Source organism: Papilio xuthus, unplaced genomic scaffold (assembly GCF_000836235.2).
Source record: "Papilio xuthus unplaced genomic scaffold, Pxut_1.1 DF826933.1, whole genome shotgun sequence".
Classification (NCBI taxonomy): domain Eukaryota; kingdom Metazoa; phylum Arthropoda; class Insecta; order Lepidoptera; family Papilionidae; genus Papilio; species Papilio xuthus.
In genome coordinates, this window is record NW_013531716.1 from 5,379,081 (window position 1) to 5,401,397 (window position 22,317).

The 22,317-nt window shown below is 35.9% G+C and overlaps 3 protein-coding genes across 4 annotated transcripts in view; all 3 read left to right on the forward strand.

Annotated features, from left to right (window-relative positions):
• Positions 1–2,074, forward strand: part of in (inturned planar cell polarity protein) — a 5,272-nt gene extending 3,198 nt beyond the window's left edge. Inside the window, exons 6-11 of the mRNA XM_013317694.1 lie at positions 4–105; positions 388–484; positions 820–905; positions 983–1,165; positions 1,479–1,631; positions 1,805–2,074. Coding sequence (XP_013173148.1) covers positions 4–105; positions 388–484; positions 820–905; positions 983–1,165; positions 1,479–1,631; positions 1,805–1,910 — 727 coding nt within the window. The 3' untranslated portion in view covers positions 1,911–2,074. The remainder of the gene's footprint in view (positions 1–3; positions 106–387; positions 485–819; positions 906–982; positions 1,166–1,478; positions 1,632–1,804) is intronic.
• Positions 2,075–2,935: 861 nt separating this feature from the next.
• On the forward strand, positions 2,936–12,442 carry sxc (O-linked N-acetylglucosamine (GlcNAc) transferase sxc). Of its 2 annotated transcripts, XM_013317959.1 has the most exons (10): positions 2,936–3,244; positions 3,394–3,604; positions 4,677–4,860; positions 6,681–6,749; positions 8,163–8,359; positions 8,434–10,075; positions 10,163–10,454; positions 10,591–10,771; positions 10,931–11,035; positions 11,136–12,442. In XM_013317959.1, the coding sequence occupies exons 1-10, from the start codon at positions 3,109–3,111 to the stop codon at positions 11,293–11,295; spliced, it is 3,177 nt and encodes a 1,058-aa protein (XP_013173413.1). In that variant the 5' UTR covers positions 2,936–3,108; the 3' UTR covers positions 11,296–12,442. The 2 variants fall into 2 exon arrangements, with proteins under 2 accessions (XP_013173413.1, XP_013173414.1); XM_013317960.1 differs by lacking the exons at positions 2,936–3,244; positions 3,394–3,604; positions 4,677–4,860; positions 6,681–6,749 and adding an exon at positions 7,137–7,716.
• A 4,794-nt stretch (positions 12,443–17,236) lies between these two features.
• On the forward strand, positions 17,237–21,428 carry LOC106122203 (protein toll). The gene has a single exon (XM_013318111.1). The coding sequence runs from the start codon at positions 17,406–17,408 to the stop codon at positions 21,153–21,155; it is 3,750 nt and encodes a 1,249-aa protein (XP_013173565.1). The 5' UTR covers positions 17,237–17,405; the 3' UTR covers positions 21,156–21,428.
• Positions 21,429–22,317: the final 889 nt, after the last annotated feature.

A 22,317-nucleotide genomic window follows, 5' to 3' on the forward strand; every position in this document is an offset into this window, starting at 1 on the left:
TAGCCTTTACAATCAATGGTATAACGGCTCACAGAAGAATTACAGACATTCAAGTAATTTAGACATCAGTTATTCGGAAGATTCTAATAGTTTGAAGAGCAACAGGTATGTTTGAGTATTTTATAGTTGTGTTCTTCGAGACTATGTTTTACATCCGTTCCGGAGATATTTTCAAATAAACATCCAACCATCCATCTAAACTTTCACATAATATTAGTAAGATCTGCAACTCGAGATTAAGTGACGTTGCCATGTGCAGCAATATGGCAGTGGAATTTCCAGAAGAAAAAAAGATGTAGATAAGGCAAATAATACAAGAGAAGGGATAAGGCTTTGAATAAATATTATGTGTAAATTTTTATGTTGATCACATTTTATTTTTTGTAGTGAAATAACTGAGGAGCGAGTGACCGGGCGGCGAGCGGACAGAGAACAGAAAGGTCGCCGTGACTCCTCTGGATCTGATTCTGACTGGGACAGACAGGTGAGGATGTTTATAATTATTAAATCGTTGTTATTAGGGTCGATACAGACAAGGCGAGTAGAGTATTGAGGATTTATAAGATTAAAATAAGGTTTAATTTAACTTTTCTTGCATGTTGTTATTAAGTACTAGTGTAAAAATCTGCCTGATCTCCGCCCTTATCTGTGTGAACGAACCCTTTAATTGTGTACTTAAAATATATAAATAGATTATATTTAAATAAAATTCTAAGCGTAAAGTTTAGCTTTTTAAGTTTTTTTTTTATTTGAGATCGGATTTGTAGTTTTTTTTGCAAAAATTGACAATAAAATGTCATCATATGTTATAATTTTCAGGATGGGAGTAGAACTAGCGGGAATATTGATATGACAGATATAAGAAAAAGTTTATTAAATGAACTCAATCATGTGACTGTCCACAGGTAAAAAAACATGTTATTAAAAAAAATGAATGAGGTCCTATTCTAAAATATTAAATATAGAACTTGAAAATTTTCAGAATAACAGCCGGTGAAGAGAATGTCCTATTTCATTTTGTACAACTGGAATCAGAGAAAGGAGTTTTGATAGCGCCAATGAAAACTATCGAAATGCAAGCGAACAATGTTTTATATTCTTACATTGTTGCTACTTTTAGGAAGGCTTGTAAGAAGATACACGAGTTACTGCAATATAGTATGAAGTAAGTTTATAAAGACTCCGTCCGCGCAGTATTGAGAAAATCATAATAAGTAGACTATGTGTCCTTTCAGACTATGTTCCACATCTGTTCCAAAATTCTTCAAGATCCGTTGAGCCGTTCCTAAAATAACTTGTAGCAAACATCTATCCATTCATGCATCCATGTATACAATCGCAGTGAGATTTTTTTATTCTGTCAAAGATAAAAATGATATTTGTTTTAAATATTTACACAATATTTTTTATTAATCTTATGTAAACTTACAATTGAACATGGACACTATAATACAATGTAATTTTGATTTTTTTCACAGATTTAAAAAGAACCATGCGCCATCAAATCCGTTAAATAAAATCCTAGTGGCAGTCAGAGAGTATGGCAGCTTGTTTGAAGTACCTCATGATGTTCTCAATCAGTGTGGCATTAATAAAAAAAATTGTGAACCCTTTCTGTTTTGGGTTGTCGGGTAGGAATTGTCTTTTATTATTATTTTCCGACTTGGAAAAGGAAGCTTATGTTCGAGTTAAGCATTTAATTTAATGCCTTGTCCCAGTGTTTATAACTTTTGCTAACTTCTAATCCTAAATAATAGTTATAAATCAGTGTACTATTGTTTAATTTTTTTTGTTTATATTTTAGGCGAGTTTTCAGTGAACCAGAACCAAGAGAACTATACATATGCTATCACGAATCTGTTCCCCAGGATCTTACAGAAGTGGCTCAGTTATTATCTTATTTAGAGTAATGTAATCATTCACAATATCCTTGTGCAGTTTAGAAGTTAAATTATCTCAATCCCATATTATTAAAAAATATTGACCTAATTAATCTTACAAATATGACATGTGATATATTCCGTCCAGTAATGCGTTGTGTATAAGATGTATACAATAATGAGTGACATTTTTACAGTTTTGTTTTATTTACACTCCCTTGAAAGTAATAAAAAAAATTATGACAAACGAACGGTTTTATGTACGTTGAAAAGACTAGGAAAATTGACCTTGCCATCATATATGATACAAATCAGACAAAATTACGACAGCTTACTAGCGCCCCCGTTAATACTACACGATCCTTTTTGTGCCGTAGCTGTTAAATATCTTTCTATGTCTGTTTTAAATTTACTGACAGAATCAACCGCGATAGCAGCGCCTCACCGATTCAGATATCCTTGTTTGACTTTTTTAATTCATGTTTTTTTTTTTAATTCCTAAAAGTCGCTCTTTTGATCCGATATAGCTATTGTGAAACCAAATTGATCAAATAAATTCACATTTAAAGCAGGGACAGTACCTTAACAACTAGACTCTTAGTGGAGGTAGTGAGAAAAATCCTCTCGTTGTTCCTCTAAGTTAGTTCGCTTCGTTAGCTAATGTTGGTGGTCATTCCTATTTATCTACTAGGTTCTCCTAATTTGAAACGGAAATTCTAAATTATTACATAAGAATAAAAGCGTTCAAGATCAAAAATATGGCAATTAAATTAATTTTTTAATCTGTGCACTGTGTGGAAATTGAAAATGATCCGGAGAATATAACGGAAATGGCTATTTGCTTCTCATTTTTTTTTAAGTTTATCTAATTTGATATTTTGACTCTGAAAGGTATGTGTGTAAAGTTAAATTATTTTATTTAATATTATGATATGATTTCGTTTCTTTTATAACCTTCGAACTAATGTAATTCAATAATATGAAAAAACAGTATCAATTTGAATGGAACCACAGACAATAATGCATCCGTACCTCTTAATTTCCGCGTGTGTTATCGCATTATTATATTGCCTTTGATTTAATTATCTTTCTCAAAAGTTCGTAGAGTTTGTGATCGTATAGGCTCGTTGCATTCCTTTGTCATGGAAAATTACTGACAATATTTTTTCTGTTTTCATGGGTTTTACTTGTTTGGTTTAATCAAGTGAATAATACGTGTGTCTAAAATATGATTACAAAAATGCAACCTCAAGCTAATGTGGCAGTGCCACAATCTGTCACGACGCAACCTCAACAAATAGTCGGTGTTCCTGCAAATGCTGTGATCTTAAAAATGTCGGACATACAACAAATATCTACTGTTGGTGCGTATTTCTGTGTGTTCTTTGGGTTTATTACTGTAAACTTGACTATTTAATACTTTTATGGAGTACCATACATTTACGAAATATTTTATCTCTGTTGAATGTAACGCGTTGATTAAAGTAAGGTTTATAATTTTGTTTTACATTAGGACTCCTAGAATTAGCACACCGAGAATACCAAGCAGGAGATTATGATAGTGCAGAGTTGCATTGCATGCAGTTATGGCGACAAGATGGCACCAACACTGGGGTCTTGTTATTGCTGTCATCAATTCATTTTCAATGTCGTCGATTGGATAAATCAGCTCACTTTTCAACCCTTGCTATTAAGCAGAACCCTTTGTTGGCAGAAGCATACAGGTAACTTTATTTTTATATGCTTTAATTATAATAAAATTGTCATATATTGCAATAATTTTTACAATGTCATGTGTACAATGTCTATGTAATTAAAAATTACTGTTCTCTTTTATTGCGTACATGATGATATCTACAAAAGTTTAAGAAATAACTTGCACATAAAACTTTCAACTCTAAACCCAGGAAATAAAGCTTGAATAGTGAAATGCATGTTAATTGAAAACACTTGTGTGAACATATCATTGAATACAAAACAATTGTAGAAAACATAGCATGATTTATGTTACTTGATACTTGGTGGTCAAAGTACAAAATGTTATATCATACAGTATTGAATGTTTAATTTAAAATGATTGTATGATAAATGATAATTGCTCTAGTACTGTTCTATTTTTTTATTCATACTTTTTTTATAACAATTAACAATCAGTGCCAAACACAATCCTGGCAGGTTTAATTTCAAATAGTAGTTTTATGAAACATATTGAATTTAAACAAAATTCCTGCAGATGTTTGACCTTTGCTGAATATGTTATTGTATGCCTCAATTGGATTCCATATAAAAACCACATTTTTACAATATGCAATTTAATAGCAATGGAATGCATATTGTGAGCGATATAGAGCAATGTAAACATTTTTTCATAAACAAAATGCATAATTGTTATTATTGCTGTAGATATTTCATGTGTTTAAAATTGTATTTAAAATATGTTTTTAGAACATTTCATATATTAAATTCATTAATGACTTCAAAATTATTATTACACTAGCATTGGCCTCTGACTTTGTCAGTGCAGAATTTAAAAAAAAGTTTTTATTAAATATGCCAGCAAGTTGCCTTGCTGTCCAATGACATCTAAATTTATCCATCTGATTATCCGGGACAAACATGACCTTGCTGAAAGACAGACGGATAGAAATTTTTTAATTTGGTTTTTCATTATCAGCAACACATATACATTGTTTTTGAAATATAAGTTTTTTGATGTTACATACAGACAACACAATTTTATTAACATGTATAGATATATTATATGATACGTAAATTTCAATCAAGTTTTTTTTCCAGTAACTTGGGTAATGTATACAAAGAGCGTGGACAGTTACAAGAGGCGTTGGAGAACTACAGGCATGCGGTGAGGTTGAAGCCTGACTTTATCGATGGATATATCAACTTGGCTGCAGCCCTTGTGGCGGCTGGAGACATGGAGCAGGCTGTACAAGCTTATGTCACTGCACTACAATATAACCCCGTAAGTAATAATAGCTATTTGATAATTAGACAACTACTTAAATAGTTTAACAAAAGCTATGAGATTTCTTTAATGATGATATTAATTATTAGTGAATTAAAAACCAAAATTTTCTGAATGTTTCTAAATTACATAGCTATTTTATCTACTCAATGATTAAAATCGATATAAGGGGATAACAGCAAAACAAAGTAAGGAATAATTTCATAAGTGTAAGTAAAGAATGGAATTTTGTATAGAGGAATATTTTGCCTTTACTAGAAATACTTAAAATGGCTAAAATCCTTAATTATTATGTAGCTCTTTTTTTTATGAAGCTAATTCTACGGGTGAACTCAAGGGTATCATTTATTTATACTTATGTCTTCGGTAGTGTTGTTTATTAAATGCTAAAGATAAGAATGTATTATAATGCCCTTGAAATTATCTGAAGTTCTTGGTCAATATTTTGCGTACAATGTGAGTTATTGCAGATTTCTTTGATAAGGATTATCAACAAGATATGCATAAACATATAGCAAAGTTTATAATTGTGTAATATATACATGTAAATATATATAGACATGTATTTACACGGTATAAGAAAACAAAGAAATTACTTTAAAAGATTCATAACAAAACAAAATCAAAATAATATAAATAATTAGGTTTATTTATTGATATTGTTAATTAAAAAATAGCACATCTTATATTACTAATATTTGGATGGATGGATGATTGTTACATGGTATCTGCAGAACAACTCAATGGATCTTGCAATTTGGCATAGACATAGAACATAGCCTGAATACAAAGGCTACTAATTCTTTTTTAATTGCTTGTGGATGGAGTTAGTTGTAGAAAAATTCAATCTGAACACACAGTTTCGAATTAAAAATATACCAACAATACGTCGATCAAAAAATTCCAGCATTACGCAATGAAAGGCAGAGGCGACGTTAAAATAATTCATCTCATACTTAGACATAACGATAACCTTGAACGCTCGCTCGCGGAGTAAATTTCCTGCTTCGGCAATTACCCATTGTCTTGTTTGTCATCTCTTGCTTCTGATCATTTCCATACAGATCACGTTTTGCTCTTTTATGTTACGCCCCAATAATTTTAATATTACGCATTGAATGCTCTCTTTGTAAGCTGAAAAATGTGTTTCAAACGATTTTTTTAATTGAGATTTGTATAAACGTGGTCTTTTATCTTTTACTTTTACCTGTATCATGAGGTATTATAAATATAAATTAAAAGATAAGATCGAAAAGATACATAAACATATTTAACACATACATTGTCAATTATGTAACCGAGTTGTTAATTCATGTAACAATGCCTATTGTTTGTCTATTCCACGTTTTTTCTTACTTTGTTGTCGCCCTAGTGAATATAATGACATAAATAATGTTAATTATAGAAAAATATTAGCTGTCACCCACGACTCTGTCCGCGCATGGAATGAAAAAATCTTTATTAGTTCCCGTCAAATATTCGATTTTTTCTCATATTTTAAACCTTCCCTAGACCTCCACGAACATTTCAAGACCAAGATAAGATAAATCTGTTCAGCTGTTCTCGAGTTTTTGCGTAGTTCAGTTATATATATAAAGAAAAAGATTTCAAACCCACTTATTATAAATTCTTTCACAGTAAACAGTGTTGAGAATGATTGAAAATTGATTTTTAAAAAAGTTGTCTGTGGCTAATACATAATTTTTAAACAATATTACTTTTTACACAAACCTATTATATATTGTCATTATGACTGTTATTCCTGTTTAGTATAATTCCAATATGTACTCATTCTATAATAAAATGTGTTGTCTCAGGAACTTTACTGCGTTAGAAGCGACTTGGGCAATTTGCTCAAGGCTCTCGGCCGGCTCGACGAGGCAAAGGTAAATAAGATCACGTTTTCCGCAGTATGGGTTGCCTGAAGCTAACAGGACTCTAGGACTCGTTCCCTTTGTGTGCTAACAATTAGCGTACTCTCTGTTACGTCAGCGTAATTATTTACAGCGTAGTTACACACGGTAAGGCATTGCGTAAATTTATAATGGTTTCAATATTGCTTAAATACATATTTTACCTTTAAAGTAATTATATTCTCACTTGAAACCATTGTAAAGGGTGTGTGAATGAATCCGTGAATGACGCATGACAATTCGCAAATAGAATTATTTGTTCACCGATTTGTTCCATATTTGTATTGATGCAAACACAATTTATGAGCGTCGATTTGATACTTTTGTTTTTATAGCGTCTTGCGTAATTAAATTCAAAGTAATCTTCCACACCGCGTATATATTAAGTTTTTTAATCTAATTTATTGTTCTTGAACGTTTGTTGTTTGTATTTGGTAATTTTTTTAAACGTCGTGTGGAAGATTGAAGTCTTAATAGAGAGTATGCTGATAGTAGTTTCTTGAATATGGAAATTTTTGATTTGATTTGTCCTGTTTCCTTCAAAATTCACTTAGTTATTCTAATCCTTGTGCTTGTAGTTGTTACGATACATTGGAATGGAGGATCAGAGACGTCAGTAGTATTAATATATTTATTTATTAGCGACGTGGAGTAGTGTACATTGTTCAGTACGATACGATTTAGTCGTTCACCCGTCGGCCGCGTCACGTCACCGGCCCGCCGTGACGGTACGATCCTGACAATGATCCTTATCATGTAATTGAACATTTGATTTAGTTATGAATCGGGTTCGAATCAGTTTGACTCAAAATCAACTAATTGTGTTATATTTTCACAAGGTGTTGTCTGGTAAGACAGTAGGTGTGACCGATGCGGTATGTAGCTGGTAACGGTTGGTACAACACTCTCTCCCGCAGCGATGACCCGCCGAGCCACGAAGGTAAAGTGTTCAATGTTTGCAAGAAATTGTTTTGGACAGGATATCGGATACATCTCGTGCACATTGTTCTCTCATTGTGGTTACCATCCTCTCTCATCGGTTGGGAAGTGGAAGCTCTGTCGATTAAACATCTTTAAGATCTTTATATATTTTTGTATTGTAATGTATCTGTTTGTTTGTATTATAACAGTGACTCGTTTGCATTTCCTACTGATGTTACCGCTATCGGCGTAGCGTACAGTAAGTAGGGCGCATTTGGCGTAATATGATAAGCAAATGTTGACTGGTGCTCGGTCGCCTAGGCTTTTAATTCGGCTACCGGCCGCCAATCACATCGCCTTGGTGTAAATTCTTTATCTGGCGTAACATACATCTCAATACTTCATTAATGTTAAAATGATTGCTCTGTGTCCCATAGTAATATCTGGTTTTGTTCGTGTGTGTAGGCTTGTTACTTGAAGGCCATCGAAACGAGGCCTGACTTTGCAGTGGCCTGGAGTAATTTGGGTTGCGTTTTTAACGCCCAAAGTGAAATCTGGTTGGCAATTCACCATTTTGAAAAGGCCGTGGCTTTGGACCCGAATTTCTTGGACGCCTATATCAATTTGGGCAATGTACTCAAAGAAGCTAGAATCTTTGACAGGTAATATTAAAAAAGTAAAATTATAATGTAACATATAAAAACACTGATTAACGAAAATTTATTTGTTTGATCAGAGCTGTGGCGGCGTATTTACGAGCTCTGAACTTATCGCCAAATAACGCAGTCGTCCACGGAAACTTGGCATGCGTGTATTACGAACAGGGCTTGATTGATTTAGCGGTCGACACATATAGAAGAGCGATAGAGCTACAACCTAATTTCCCAGATGCATATTGTAACCTAGCTAATGCTTTGAAAGAGAAAGGTCAAGTCGCCGACGCCGAGGACTGCTATAACACGGCGCTCCGCTTGTGTCCCACTCACGCAGATTCGCTCAATAACTTGGCCAATATCAAACGTGAACAGGGTTACATTGAAGAAGCGACCCGATTGTATTTAAAGGCTCTTGAAGTATTCCCAGAATTCGCAGCGGCTCATAGCAACTTGGCCTCAGTACTTCAACAACAGGGAAAACTCAATGAAGCACTCATGCATTACAAGGAAGCGATCAGGATCCAGCCGACCTTCGCCGACGCCTATAGTAACATGGGTAACACGCTCAAAGAAATGCAAGATGTGGCCGGAGCTTTGCAATGTTACACCCGAGCTATACAAATCAATCCAGCTTTCGCCGACGCGCATAGCAATCTCGCCAGCATTCACAAGGACTCCGGAAACATTCCCGAAGCTATACAATCTTACAGAACGGCATTAAAACTGAAGCCAGATTTCCCCGATGCGTACTGCAATTTGGCGCATTGTCTACAAATTGTTTGCGACTGGACCGACTACGAGGCGCGTATGAAGAAGCTAGTCAGCATAGTGGCGGAGCAGATAGATAAGAATAGGTTGCCGTCTGTGCACCCTCATCACTCCATGCTTTATCCCTTGACGCACGAGTTCAGGAAGGCGATCGCGGCCCGACACGCCAACCTGTGCCTAGAGAAAGTCCAGATCCTTCACAAGGCCCCGTACAAGTTCGGTCGTGAACTCCAAGGTCGTCTGCGCATCGGTTACGTGAGCAGCGACTTCGGCAACCACCCGACGTCGCATTTGATGCAGTCGGTGCCCGGCCTGCACGACCGCACAAAGGTCGAGATCTTCTGTTACGCCCTCAGCCCCGACGATGGCACAACTTTCCGCTCGAAGGTCGCCCGCGAGTCTGAACATTTTGTCGACCTGTCTCAAGTGCCTTGCAACGGTAAGGCCGCTGACAAAATCTACGCGGATGGAATTCATATTTTGGTGAATATGAACGGTTACACTAAAGGGGCGCGGAATGAAATATTCGCACTGCGACCCTCGCCGATACAGGTTATGTGGCTCGGCTACCCCGGAACCAGCGGCGCCAACTACATGGACTATATCATAACTGATGGGGTCACCTCTCCTTTGGAGTTGGCCAGTCAATATAGCGAGAAACTGGCCTATATGCCTCACACGTTCTTTGTGGGCGACCACAAGCAAATGTTCCCGCATTTACAGGAGAGACTTATCCTTAGCGATAAAATCAAATCCCACAACAGCCTCGGCATTCTAGCCGACAACGTGGCCGTTATTAATGCGACAGATCTGTCGCCATTGGTCGAGAATACAGACATCAAGGAGATAAAGGAAGTAGTGCGAGCCGCCAGACCTTTAGAGATTTCACTAAAAGTAGCTGAACTACCCACGACCACGCCTATCGAAACTATGATTGCATCAGGACAAATACAGGTTAGTTTTTTGCTTTTTTTTGTGCTTTCAGTTCTATAATAAGATTTAATGTTCTAAATGTATTAATGACTTATGATTAAATTGCAGACATCAGTAAACGGAGTAATATTACAAAACGGCTTGGCGACGACACAGACAAACAACAAGGCGGCGACGGGCGAGGAGGTGCCCCAATCAATTGTGATCACAACAAGACAACAGTACGGCTTGCCAGATGACGCTGTAGTCTACTGTAACTTTAATCAGCTGTACAAAATCGATCCCCTGACTTTACATATGTGGGTGTACATATTAAAACATGTCCCTAACAGTGTACTCTGGCTGTTGAGATTCCCAGCAGTGGGTGAACCAAATTTGCAGTCCACTGCACAACAATTAGGTAAATATAAAATTAACAATTACATCTGTTATCACAAAAAATACGTTTAAAAATGACAAGTTTTAAACAAAAAAGTGATGTAAAGACTTATTTTTAAATATAAAAATAAATGAATGTCATTCATTGTTGCCATCAGGTCTCCCTCCCGGCCGTATAATATTCTCCAACGTGGCGGCGAAGGAGGAGCACGTGCGTCGCGGGCAGCTGGCCGACGTGTGTCTGGACACGCCGCTGTGCAACGGACATACCACCAGCATGGACATACTGTGGACCGGCACGCCTGTTGTTACGCTGCCCGGAGAAACATTGGCTTCTAGGTAAACACCAATTTCCTTTCTACACAATAGCAAGCCGCCTATGCCCATCCCTTTCTACACAAAATAAGACTAAACCACAATTTAATTTAATTATAAAAATCAAATAAATTTTACTTTTGCAAACATCTTTTGTAACAGATTATAAATGTATTTTTACAGAGTTGCAGCTTCACAACTCAATACTCTTGGTTGTCCTGAGCTCATTGCAAGAACAAGGCAGGAGTATCAAGATATAGCTGTAAGATTAGGCACAGATAGGGAATAGTAAGTATAACTTTATTTCATATTTTATTAAAATGCTTGTTGAGTAACTTATGTGATTAATATTGTCTGTACAATATTTAATTTATTCCTTTTCTTATAGTTTGAAAGCGATACGCGCGAAAGTGTGGACGGCAAGAACGGAGAGTCCACTATTCGACTGCAAGGCGTACGCGACAGGCCTCGAGATGCTATACGCTCGGATGTGGGCGAAGTATGCACGCGGTGAGCGACCCGACCACATACAGGCGGTCGACAAATAGACCAAGCGCAGTCGCGCTGACAGTCCCGTCTGCAGGAAGCGCTGCCGGTGTTGACACACCTCTGTGTTGTGAAGAGAAAAGAGGAATAATAAAAACCTCCATGGAGTTTCCAGCCAGTAGTGTATACGTTAGTGAGATGGATCGCAAAAAGAAAGGTGTTTCAATTTCTTGCAGTATGGACTAGCAGTTTTGTTTCGCCATAAGACGCGTAAGACTATAGTGAATAGTGTTAGAGTTTTAATTTCTAGTTATGTTAATGTTTCATTGGAAAGACTTTTGACATCTGACAATGGATAATGTGTGATAAACTGGATTCAGTATTGGATGTGGAGTTAGTTTTGTGTTGCGATGACGTATAATGGGCTTACAGTTCCTCTAGTCAAATGTCGCGTTATATTCGAGGTTAATACCTCGAGTTGTATCGCGGGTAAGCCTATTTATTCTACTTAGACACTGCAAAATGGTGTAAAAGAAACCAGTGGCCTTTTATTAAAGTTTGCAATAATTAGATTACTATTAGAGGTTTCAAGTGATCTGTTCATTAGGCTTTTGTCCATTTGACAAATTTGCTACTTTAGTGTAATAGATTTCATAATGGCCATGTTATCATATTTTCATATGATTATTAAAGGAACATGTTTATAAATTTTGAACATGTGTTGATGAAGTATACGGATAACAATAGCTAATTCATTGTTATATTTGCTGCCATTGTTAGAAGAGTTGATATAGCACAGATTAAATATTAACAGTAACAGATACAGTAAATACATGTTACTGGCACATTTTTGTTATCTCATTACACTTTTAATCTTTTCAACTAAGCTTTGTATATATTGGAAGCAGTAAATAATGAAACATACCAAAAATATTTATTACTCTTAATTTTTGAATCAACGTGAAACAAGACTGAACTTGGCACAACAAAATGGCGTCGGTACACAACTTGGTATGGTAACCATAGTGTTGTGAGGAACTTTATATTTTTGGTATGGTCATGTTTTTTTTTAATAAATTTAAAAAAGCATGCATTTTGCATTTTAAAGGAAAAATTGATTAGAACTTGCATTATTTGTATAACAAAATGACTAAACCCTTTTTGAAATTAGTCAGAAAGACTAGATTATAATATTTATTGACATTTTTTCTATTTAAAATTGATTTTCATGTCATTTAAAATAATGTTGTTATTTAAAAAATTAAAACAAATTTACATCATTTTTAAATTGTACTGGGAGCATATTTTATTTTATGAAAATATGTCTATGAACTTTTTATTTGCAAAATTGATTTCTTTACTAAATCGTAAATGAAATCAATAAACACTTTGTTTTTTAAAAATATGAGAATCTATTATTGATTAAGCTATGATTTTACAAAATGTAAATGTTTTAAAAATAATGTATTTAAATTTTAGTTAATATAATTTGTTTATGATAAAGCCAAGTTACATCAGATTATAAAACCAAGAGCAAGTGACTTAGAAGTATAATAAATTTGTTTAAGCAAAGATGTAAGAAAAATGAATACAGTTGAACCTGGATAAGAGAGAATCTAAGGGACCGCAAAATGTTTCTGCCTTATAGAGGTTACTCTCTAACGCGAGTTTCTTATAGTGGTCGTATGTCAGGATCGGGTAATGACTCGGTTATAGAAGGTTCTCGCTTATCCAGTTTCAACTATAAAAATGTGTATGACTGAATTGAATAACGTATTTTGCGAAAGATAATTTGCCACTGATAAGGATATTTGGGTAATATTCTCTCAATTTATAATTATTGTTAGAACCCATCAGTTTTAATTTTGTGGCATGTAAGATTGTTGACTCATGTTAATGACTATGTCTTTGAGATAGCTAAGTTAATTGATTTGTATTTGTTTACAGATTAATTCATCTATGGTATGATTTTAAAACTTAAAAGTAATAAATAACTTCATAAATAAAATGTCGTTTTATTCAGCGGAATGAAGTACGATTCACAAGGAGTCACTGGCGACAGCTAGTATGAATATTTTAAAAGTGTCTAGGTGTCGCCCGCAACTCCGTCCGCGCGGTATTAAAATAAAAGTTAATAAATAGCCTATGTGTTCTTCAAGACTACGTTTTACCTATGCCTAATTTCAACGAGATCCGTTCACCCGTTCAAGAGATACCTTCAAACAAACATCCATCCATTTATCCATCCATTCATCTAAACATTCGCATACATAATATTAGTAGGCTAGTAAGATTATACTACTGTTTGGCTTGTCCTGTAGACACAGTTTAGACTTAAAATTGGAATTTTTATATATATGTATACCTTTATTACTGTATTACTCGTGTGTTAAAACGGGGATCGTTTAACTCGAAATTAATTAGTAAGCCGATCTGCTTTTCAGAGTGCACTGTACCAAATAATTATGATCGAATACCGTGAAGTTTGACCGCAGACACGCTCCCGCTTGGATGCTATTCGCGAAATATTAACGAAAATGATACGAGAAAAATAAGGGGTAAATATTTTACAATTTACATTATAAACATTGTAAATGTATTTCATTAAATAGTAATAAAAAATAGTTTAATAGCATTTAAAGGGAAGTGAAGATAGAAATAAAATCCTTAAGGCTTACGAATGTCGATCGTGATTTAAAAATATACAATTATAAAGCCCAAAGAAAACCGAACATGGAGAAAATTACTGGACCAAGCCCCGCTCTGTCCAATTTGTGTCAAAGTTGTTTGGTTCAATAAAATAGCATCATGCAACGTTAGCAGGTTACGCTGCTAGGCGACAACTCATTATGCGAAGTAACGCCGCGAAATGCTTCGCTGTTCTATAGACCTAACTTTAATTAGTTTTGCAACCTTAGGTATTGAAAATATTTTAACATCTTTATTGCGAAATTCGTTAATATCAAATTATTGTCGGTGCTTACGGTTGTATACCTAAGTTATTAGTTAAATACTAAACTCGGTATCGGATATTTTCTACAGTTTAAATAGGTAGGTATAGGTAGCTTTTTGGTATCTGTTCACAGGTCGGGAGCGGTCGCAGAACCGTTTCAGTTTCGGATCACTTACTTCAGTGATCTCTCTGTTATTCTGTTGGTTAAGGAAAATCAAAAATAAAGAGCTTACTTTGTAATTCATGTCGCCTTTGTAACTTTATTATTGGACAGTAATAAGATGAAAAGTCAATATTCTTTCTTATTATCTATTTAATTAGACAATACTATTTAAGATTTTCGAAACAAATGCGAGGAATCACATCATTAGTTATTACTGTTTCTTTTTTTAAAGTCCGTTTTAACGTGTAACTGAAATATATGAGTTCATAATTCAAAATGAATTTTAATCGCATTTTAAACTTTTACCACCACAGATTAATTTCGGGTTAACTCTCATTACAGCAACGTAAGTAGTTTTCAAAAATATGCCTTTATGACGTCACATATTTCGCGCGCTTGCCGCGGAAGCTGTAGCAAGTATGCGGCAGTTTGTAAAAGCTTATCGTAAACTTTTGCGGACTACGCGGTTGTAAAGGCGGAGTTTTACATAGGTTATGTGTGTCCGGTACACACACCATTGTTTAAACACATTCATAGATGAAATATGAATTGCAATTTTATTTTACTTGTCGCTGACGCGCAATAGCAATTTATTTTTAATTTCAAATCAAATGGCTCGTTACCCACCTATGACGTATAAAAACAATTGATACTGAATTCACTGGACATTGTTATGACATTTGCTACATACAGAATAAACTAACCAGTACAATGTAGATTAAAAATAAAAACGCGGGCAGCTGCTCTAACCGATATTTTTCTTGTTGTTTGTGTAGAATTTGTAATTGGATTACAACCAGTTTCTATGTAGGTGAATGCAAACGATTATCTTTTTATTCATTTCATTGTAAACAACAATGCTAGGGGCTGTGTACGATACTAATACTATAAAGAAGATATATTTGATTGTTTGCATTGAATAAACTCCGAAACTACTGAACCAATTTGATAAATTCTTTTACTGTTGGAGAGCTACACTATCCCCGAGTGACATAGACTGTTTCTATTACTAGTTTTTTTTTACTCCGTGTGGACGAAGTCCCAAAAGTAGTAGGTTAATTTATTATTTCGTAATGGTTCGTTGGTTAATTCGTAAAAAAAATCTTTACAAGCCTGGTATGTTATTTTATCTATGGTTACTTTTTTGGTAGTCACTAAAAGCATTCAGATTGTAGGCATAAGCCGGTAATGCCGGATGTTGTTTTAGGATAGTGGATAGTAGATGCTGACGAGACCACCGACCATTCTCTGACCCTTTATACTACATACAGGTGTTCATTACATTTAGTAATCTCTGCAATAAAGGATATGTTAAGACAGGTAAAGACGGGTATAGAGAGATTATGAATTTTATTTTTGTTCGATTCATCTTTACGTTAACATTGGTGTTCACTCTCTTTACTCTAATGTCGTCCACCTACTGAAGATCGTATTTATTTCTTACATAAAAATAACTTTATTGATTTTCCATTGCGGGCGGGGATTAGTGTAGAAAATAGAGTAATATCCTGTATAGTGAATAAAATATAAAATCTTACTTCTTATTAATATTATAAATGCGAATGTTTGGATGAATGTCTGTTTGTGAGAAAGTATGTCTAGTACAGCTTGATGGATCTCGCTGAAATTTAGCATACATATAGATCATAACTTGGAAGAACACTTAGGCCAATAATAATGTTTTTATTTTAATTCCGCACGGATAGAGTCGCGGACGACGAATTAGTAAGATTAGGATTGTGGCAGCCCACAGTAGCATAGAATGCGCAGCTGCTTATTTCTAGCTGAAAAATATTTCATAACCTCGTATAGGGGACTTTTTTACGTCATTCATGGGTTGGCAGCAACCTGTTTTGTCGAAGGAAACATTTCGAATTATGTATGTTGATACATATCACAAGAGGTCATAAACTTGTTACCTCATACATTTGTTGATTTAAACTTTGCAGTTTTACAACGTTCAAGATAATATAATTAACCTACAGTTCTTATTCTTAGTAATTTTGTTTGTACGGTATAATTTGTAATTTTATAACTTTTCTTTTCTTTCTATTAAACACACATATAAATATCGCGTGTCAATTTTTAAACACAACTATTGCAGTAAGATCACTTGCTGCATAAGTCAAATGAAAAGCAAGCGTTCGGGTTACGCAAGTTATGACAGTTCGCCAACCTATTGTTTGAATGCATGCAAAAATGAAATGAACACACTTTGATAGGTCTTGAAATATTTTTTTTTATCAACAATGTCATATTTTCCTGCATTCTGTGTGTTTGGTGTAGCAGTACCACAATTTACTTAATATCATAGTAACATAATTCATTACGTAACCTAATCTTACGAACATTAAATGCATAATAAAATTTGGATGGATTTTTGTGAGACGGATCTCCTGAACGGCTGCACAGATCTAGCTGAAATTTGCCAGATATTTTTTTTATTATAGTTCCGAGCGGACGGAGACACGCGCGACATGTTAATATGTATTTGGTAAATATAACATTTAAACTGTACTACCGGATGTAATAATGTATATTATGTTTAGTTAAAGATATGGTTAAAATATTGCTTTTTTACGCGACTGCTCGGAAGGATAATGTTTTTAATTATTGAATGGACACTTTTGTTGAAAGTCTTCGTCGCCAGTACACTAATTATGCAGGGATCGCTTACGATCCTGATGCAAGCAACATTTAATAACATTAATGGACGCAGAGTCACGTAACGGTTTCCGTTTCCTACAAAAGTCTAAAACTACGAGGGTTACATAGTTAGTATGCGGCAATAGGAACGCGATGGTGTGGCCCGAGCCCTGCAAGCGCGCTCATGGCGTCTCGCGCCCGCCGCCCGCGAGCCGCACGGCAGTCACCGGCCGGTCGTCGCGGGGGGAGCCCGTGTCCCGGACGAACCCATTGCGCCTCGCTCTGTTTACTACGCTCATAAACGAAATCGTACTGTGAATAGTATTCCCCGCTCCGGTCGTTAATATGATCGTTTGCGAAACGCGAACTATATTGACCTACTATGAAATAAGTTGACGAGTGAAAATGTTATGGTCACAGTGTGGATTAAAATGATAATTAACGTGTTGTTGTTTTGTTTGGTGATGGGCGGTGTGGTGCCGGAGCAGGCTGCCGACGGCTGCGTGGTCTCGGCGGCGGGCGGCGCGCTGGAGTGCAACGTACGCGCGCTCTCCGACAGAGACGTCGCCGGTTCGATGCACTCGGAGGGCGCACACCGGCTGGCCGTGCGCTGCGGACCGCTGGCCCAAGAGAGTACGCTCAGGGATCACCACTTCGGCAGACTGCAAGGTTTGGCCGAGGTCTCTATATATAATTGTAAACTGCTCCGTCTCCCCGGTAACGCTTTCGAGGGTCTGCGCGGCCTAAAGACCTTGAAGATACGCTCAATGAACGATGAATGGGGCCACAATAAGGAGATGGAACTATCGCTCGGCGCATTCAACGGCTTGAGAGAGCTGCACACGTTGGATTTGGCGTACAACAACATCAGAAAGATACCATCGGACCTCTTTTGTTCGCTGGAAAACATAATGTCACTTAATTTAACACGAAACAAGATAAAGTTTGTAGACGAATTGGGTTTCGATCATAAATGTGGATCGACGCTGCAAACTATAGATTTGAGTTACAACGATATCATGTCCCTGCCGGCCGATTCTGAGATATTACATCTACGTAGGCTGACACAACTGTTTCTGCAAAATAACAAGATAAATGAGCTGCCCGCCGAGGTGTTTGGAGACTTGCTGTCGTTAAAAGTTGTGAATCTTTCGGAGAACGCTATAAATTATTTGCCGGAAGGTTTATTTCAAAATACGAGAGAAATTCGCGAGATTTATTTGAAAAACAATGAACTGGAAATACTGCCTAAGAGAATATTTAATAGGTTGGAACAATTACTCGTTTTAGATCTCTCGGGGAATAAAATAAGGAGCGACCACATAGAAGATGAAACGTTCGGGGGTTTAATAAGATTAATCGTGCTCGACTTGTCGCACAACACGCTCGCTCGCGTCTCGCGGAACATGTTCAAGGATTTGTTTTTTTTGCAAATACTTAATTTGAGTAATAATTCTATAGGGCAGATTGAAGACAATGCGTTTTCTCCTCTTTTCAATTTGCATACTCTAAACTTGGGCCAAAACAAATTAATAACGATAGAAGATCACGTTTTCAACGGGCTTTTCATTCTGAATAAGTTGAACTTGAATAATAATTTACTGTCGTACATTAGCGAAAACTCGTTTCGAAATTGTTCGGACTTGAAGGATTTGGATTTGAGTTCTAATAGGTTGACGAAAATCCCCGAAGCGATATCACAATTATCGTTCTTGAAGTCATTAGACTTGGGCGAAAATTTGTTGTCAGATATAGCAAATAATTCCTTTCAAAACTTATCGCAGTTGACCGGCTTGCGATTGATCGACAATCAAATCGGTAACCTTTCTGCTGGCATGTTTTGGGGTTTGTCAAGCTTGCAAGTACTCAATCTGGCGAAAAATAAAATACAGTCGATCGAGACGGAAACCTTTCAAAGGAACGCTCAATTGGAAGCCGTTCGTTTGGATGGAAACTTTATTTCCGACATAAACGGCGTGTTTGTGTCGCTGACGAAGTTATTGTGGTTGAATCTATCTGAAAATCACTTAGTATGGTTCGATTACGCTTTCATTCCGGGTAATTTAAAATGGTTAGATATTCACGCCAATTATATAGAGATTCTCGGAAACTACTATAAAATTCAGAAAGAATTGCACGTGAAGACGTTAGACGCGAGTCATAACCGAATAGTAGCACTATCGGCCATGTCAATACCGAATAGCATCGAGCTTCTGTTTATAAACAATAATTTTATTTCTAATTTAGAAACGGATACTTTTAGGGATAAAACAAATTTGACCCGCGTCGATATGTATTCGAATGCGATCGACAGTTTAGATATAAATAGTTTGCGTATTTCGAGAACGCCTGACGATCGAACGTTGCCAGAGTTTTATATTAGCGGTAACCCGTTCCGATGCGATTGCACAATGAAGTGGTTACTCTTGATCAATTCCATGACATCGCGGGAATATCCGCGCGTCATGGATTTAGATAACGCGATATGCAAAGAGTCGTACGTTCGCGGCGCCAAATACGTTCCCGTTAGTTCGCTGCAGTCAAAAGACTTCTTATGTAAATATGACAATCATTGCCCCGACGACTGCGGATGTTGCGATTTCAATTTTTGCAATTGCAAGAATGTTTGTCCCAGTAACTGTTCATGTTATCACGATTACACGAAAACCACTAATGTTGTAGATTGTTCCGTCAAACAATCCAATGCAATTCCAAGCGAATTTCCCATCACGGCGACCCATATTTATTTAGATGGAAATGTTTACTATGAACTCAACGATACCGTTTTTGCTTCTATGCGTAAAGCCGTTGTATTGTATTTAAATTCTAGTAACATTATGAAACTTCATAACAACTCATTCGACACACTTGTCGATCTTCGGATCCTACATTTAGACAACAATAAGTTGAAACAGTTACGAGGCCTTGAGTTTTCAAAGTTGAGCAACTTGAAGGAATTGTATCTTCAAAACAACGCCATTGAGTTTATTTCAAACGTGACTTTTTCCTTTTTAGACTTTCTCGAAGTTTTACGCTTGGATGGTAACAAACTAGTAAATTACGGCTTGTGGCATTTGGACAATAATAAAAAGTTACAAACGCTATTCATTGCCGGCAATCGTTGGTCATGTGATTGTAAATATTTACAAGGTTTCCTCACGTACGTATCTCAGAACGTCGAAAAAGTTATAGACGTACAGAACTTGTGGTGTTCGAATGATAAAATGGATCCCTCGAAAAAGCATTTGAATTTGAATGTGACGGTATGTAGTGAAATAAGCGATTCATCGATGATAAGCGCTCTGTTCGTCTCCAACAACATACCATTATTAGCGTCGGTTCTCACTGGCTTCATGCTTGTTTTATTGATTTTAGTTTTAGTATTCACATTTAGATACGCTTGCAGAATGTGGTTGTATTCGAATTGCGGCATTAAGCTCTCGCCTCTAGCGGGCGCCTTTAATGACGCTGATAAGCTTTACGATGCTTATATCTGTTACAGTCCCAAAGACGAAGAGTTCGTAATAGAGTCTTTAGCGCAGGAGCTGGAAAACGGTTACCCGTCTTATCATCTTTGTTTACATTATAGAGACGTACCTCGATTCGACGCTACTTATGCGCAATTCCCTGATTTAGTAGTCGAAGCGACTGAAGCGTCTCGGCGCATAATCGTTGTGCTGACAAAGAATTTCATTTTAACAGAATGGTCGCAAATAGAGTTTCGACAAGCGTTACAGAGAGCGCTTCGAAAGAACCCACATAAATTGATAATAGTCGCCGTAGGGCTCGTTCCACGAGATCCGGAATTGAAGTCGTATTTCAAAACGGGTTTGGAGATAACGTGGAAAGAGAAACGGTTTTGGGAACGATTACGTTATGCGATGCCATCGTCGAAGCGGCGCGGGCAAAAATTGAAGAGGCTAAATTACGGTAGGAATTCGAATACTTACACGATGGACGCGTCTGTATTGAACACCACCTGTCAGACGTTGTGCGGCAAGTCCGCTAACTCCGCAGAGCGGTCGCCTTGTGATCGGCCTTTGTCTGAGCATATATACTCGACTATAGATTCTGATTATTCGTCTAACGATTTCCATGGCCGCCATAATCAGCCACAATCCGTGGTGCTACAACACACTGTACAAACTTATTTGGTGTAAATTTATACCCGAGAGATCTCAGTTTTGTATAATAATGCCCTAAAATGTCGCCCGGAGTAAATAAAATCGTCCGGTTTTGTAAATATAACAGAATCTTGTAAAATTTGTTAGATATGTCTTGTACAATAACGATACCAAATTATCGCATTTCTGTGAGATTTGCTTGTTTGTAATTTATTTCTTTGTTCTATTTTTTAAAAAGTATTAATACGAAAGACTGTAATATAATGTGTAGTTTTTATCTGATCGATGCTGACGTTTGTATAGTTACACGATTAAAAAGTTTATAAGTGAACACATTGTTTTATTCCAGTCCTTTCCTTATTTTAATTTAAAATGTAAGCTTTCAAAAGTGTGTAGATATCAGAAATTCATGTTTTATTCCGTTTCCAATTTTGTTTTTACGATGCAGAGCTGATAGTACAGCTGGGTTTTGTAAACAGAAATTCAGACGAGTCCGCCATTAAAATTTCAATAAATATATAGTTCATTCATAGTATTTTTAACATCGTTGAATTGTAAGTTTTTTATTTGTGAATGCAAATTGATTAAGTAATCTCCTCCATTGATTATACTACTCAGAGTTTTTGGACTCAGCATTCGATATTTGTACCCAATAGGTGATTGTTATTGACCGAATGCGGTCGGGTCATGCGCCTATTACTTATTCGAAACTGTTTTATATTCAGTGTAGAACAGAAATGTAACACGATATGTCACTTTGCTGTACATTTGGTATCGGTATCAAGTAAATCGATATCGTCGTAATTCGATTATGACTTGAATATTTTATTTTGTTGAAAGTGTTATTTTTTGTGTAGCTTCTATTAATTTTTTGGATTACGAGACTGATCAGAATAAGAAATAATTTGTCTCGATTTCTATTAAACGTATAATATAATAATTTCTGTAGATTTGATTTCATATTTCATCGTATAAAAAATCGATTAGTAACCCATCAGTATTGCAACTATACCAGTACTGTTTAGTATAGAAAAAAACTTTGTATATGTAACTGATTATATACGGTTTAAACTTAATATTAAAAAAAAACTGATATGTCATGTGGTTTAACATACAAGATGGTGAGTACAATAAACGTGAGTCTGAAATTTGAGAACAACTTGTTAAATAATATTCGTATTATGGGTCAATGTTTTGA